The 2895-nt window shown below is 53.6% G+C and overlaps 1 protein-coding gene across 1 annotated transcript; it reads right to left on the bottom strand.

Annotated features, from left to right (window-relative positions):
* Positions 1-802: 802 nt before the first annotated feature.
* Positions 803-2119, bottom strand: LOC119347196 (protein MEI2-like 6). Its single transcript, XM_037616097.1, has 4 exons — positions 1587-2119; positions 1349-1468; positions 1084-1225; positions 803-958 (listed from the first exon to the last, which is right to left on the bottom strand). Exons 1-4 carry the CDS (start codon positions 2117-2119, stop codon positions 803-805), a joined length of 951 nt encoding a protein of 316 aa, XP_037471994.1.
* Positions 2120-2895: the final 776 nt, after the last annotated feature.

The raw sequence follows: 2895 nt of genomic DNA, 5'->3' as shown, positions 1-2895 counted from the left end.
GAAGCCTCCCAGCTTCTTATTATCGCATGTACTTGTGGATGTAACTTTACCAGAGATTAAGTAAAAGTGCCATGAGGCCTTCTCTTGAAAAACAAAAGTATTAAACTGAACAGCTCTATCAAAATTTCAAAATTGTGACCAGTTTTGGCCGAAAATTAAACAGCATCTTGGGCCGAACTAGGCATTGCTTAAAAAAATGGTTTCCATCCAAATAAAATGTACCCGACAGAAATGTATTCTCCCCCAAAACTACACCAATCATGCTAGTATAAATCTTGAACAAGAAATTTGAGAAGAGGCTGTCACGGTGATTAGCATGCTTGCTCAACTGAATATTTTGGTTCTGAAGCACGGGGCACGGATATAATTGATTCTTCTTCTGTATAAGCATTTCAATTTTAAATTATTATCAACTCATGGGACCTGCATATAACACGAAGACGCATACTATGCATTTAGGACCTCTTTGATTCGCTGGAAATTTGCACACGTAATACAACAACAGAGATTAAAATTTCCTGGCGAGAGGCCATCAGTTCAGAGGTGCCGCGCACCGGCATGTCATACAACAAGGGGATTCTAGGACACGGACTAGACACTTCTGCTACTACTAGTTCTACCAGATTCTAGTGACTGACTAAACCAGGAGGGACGACACTTTGTAGAACACATGGAATGATGAGGCGATATAATCTATCTCCCGTTCTATCCATCCATGGCATGGACGAGGATAGAATGCAAGAAAGATTGACTGATAGTTTACCCAGGCCCGCTGGCCGGCGGCCGCCGACGAGCGCTTCCATCAGCAGGAGCCGGGAGGCTGGAGGTGGCCGACCACGTGCTCCGCCGTCCAACACACGCCGTCGCGCGGCGGCTCGAAGCGCACCGGCAGGAAATCCTTGCGGCCGCCGCAGGGGAACCACGACGCCGAGAAGTGCGCCACGAGCCCGTCCAGCCCCTGCATGCGATACGAATTACGAATCCCAATCCAATTACATGATGATGGCGGACATTAATTAGCGCGCAGCACGCGACGGGGAGATTGAACCGACGAGCCAGAGCGAGCAGTAACTAGGCGCGTACCTCCAGGCGCGCGTGCACGACGTCGCACACCTTCTTGGAGCCCACGGCCTCCCAGCGGTGGCCGTTGAGGTGCGCGTGGAGCCGCCGCGCCGCCGCCGCCGTTGTCATGTTCACGAAGGCGTAGCCCTTGTTGAACCTCGTCCTGTGCAAAGGACAATAAACCTCATCAAAACGGTGCACACGGATTGGATTCAAAGAGTAGGAAAAGGTAGCATTAATTGTATGGAAAGTAACTCTCGGGAGGGGAAACCGCTAGCAATCATACCCGAAATCGACGGGGACGTAGAGGAAGTCGTACTCGGACCTGGCCCCTTCGCCGTCGCGGCCGAGCTTGGCGTTCTCCTCGGCGCAGTGCTGGTCGAGGATGGCCATGAATCTCCTCTTCCTGCAATGTCCCACATGAAGTCAATCTTTAAGCAGAAGACCCAAAAATATCGAGCATGAACTAGCTAGGTGACATGAGATCGATCAAACAAAGAGGGCAAACAACTAGTATTACATACATAAATTTATTGGGAATATTGCGAATCATCAGGGACGTGTTGTTCTCTTTGGGGTTGAAGGCGAGGCGTGGCCACTGGAGGCGGCGCGGTTTGCCCGCGGAAGACGTACGCGGCGGGGGACGCAGAAGCGGCGCTCGCGGTAGCAGGGGCGAAGTGGGCGGCTCTCTGCTCCAAGGAGTGAGGACGGAGCGCGGGGAACGCTCGTACCTTACCTCTTCCTTCGAGGCTACCTCGCCTCCATCCTCGATGATCTCCGTGATTCGACAACGGGTCGCCGATTGCGGTGGCGGTGGCGGCGCCGTGCAGCAATACACCATCAATGGAGCGGGGTACCCATATGCTGTCTGCAGCGGGAACGAGGGCATCCCCACTGTGTGGCACCAGTCGCCGCCGTAGGCAAAAGGCCACCCGTGCGCCGGCGGGAGTGGGGGCGGAGACGGCGGGTAGGAGAAAGGAGAGGGGTAGCACCACGTGGAAGCGAGTGTCATCGGAAGGTAAGGCGAGGCTACGGGGTTGAGGCGGGAGACGGCCATTGTTTTTGGGTTGAAGATGAAGGAGGAAGGCGAACAAAGGAGAGCTGAAGGAGAAATAGGGAGGCACCCGGTCCCCCGGTCCTTATAAAGGAAGGAGGAAGAGGAACAAGAAAAATCGGACTAAGGACTAGTGAGTCGTTGCTTTTTTCCTTTTTGCAAAAGAGTAAGGATTTTCTGAAACAGAAAAGTATCTTCCAGTACTACTTAAACAAAGAGAAAATAGCGTAACTTGAGCTTCCTCGTACAAGATAGAGATATTATTCGTAACAACAATACACCTTGCGAATCAACATGTGATTGGATGGTTAGAGGGATTGTGGTATCCCAGCCCATCAGGATTCAAATCCTGATGCTCGCATTTATTTCAGGATTTCCGGCGAGGCGCATTCAGTGAGAGGAGACGCTCTCGTCTACGTCGAGGTGCCCACTATACCTGGACGCGAGCCAACTCGAGCCGGCTCGGGCCGAGCCTACCCAAAGCTCGCCGTTCCTCGGGCCGAGTCAAGCCGAGCTCAATGCTCCGACGAGCCTCAAAACGGAGCTCGGCCCGGGCTTTGCCCTAGCTCGGTGCAGCTTGGCAGGCTCGCCAAGCCTGCGTGCTCAAGTCATTGCCATGTGGGCCTCCACATGGGTGGTCACCGACGGGAGGGGAGGAAGATGGTGGCAGCGCTCTGATGAAGCTGGGTTGTTGCACGACGCTCCTCGTGGACACATGCGTGCGCCGAGAAGAAGACGGGCGGCGAGGTCGCCGACGGCAAGCGAGGAAGACGTCGGCG

The sequence above is a fragment of the Triticum dicoccoides genome, unplaced genomic scaffold (genome assembly GCF_002162155.2).
Source record: "Triticum dicoccoides isolate Atlit2015 ecotype Zavitan unplaced genomic scaffold, WEW_v2.0 scaffold60385, whole genome shotgun sequence".
Lineage (NCBI taxonomy): Eukaryota > Viridiplantae > Streptophyta > Magnoliopsida > Poales > Poaceae > Triticum > Triticum dicoccoides.
Note: the sequence above shows the minus strand (reverse complement) of the source record. Positions and strands in the feature narration are given on the sequence as shown.

Excerpts from the sequence above, each read along its gene's own strand:
- LOC119347196 (XM_037616097.1), bottom strand. The coding sequence starts at position 2,119 with ATGGCCGTCTCCCGCCTCAACCCCGTAGCCTCGCCTTACCTTCCGATG. Across the intron at positions 1,469-1,586 it reads AATATTCCCAATAAATTTAT|GAAGAGGAGATTCATGGCCA; the intron begins GTATGTAATACT and ends GGGACATTGCAG. Across the intron at positions 959-1,083 it reads TCGTGCACGCGCGCCTGGAG|GGGCTGGACGGGCTCGTGGC; the intron begins GTACGCGCCTAG and ends TATCGCATGCAG.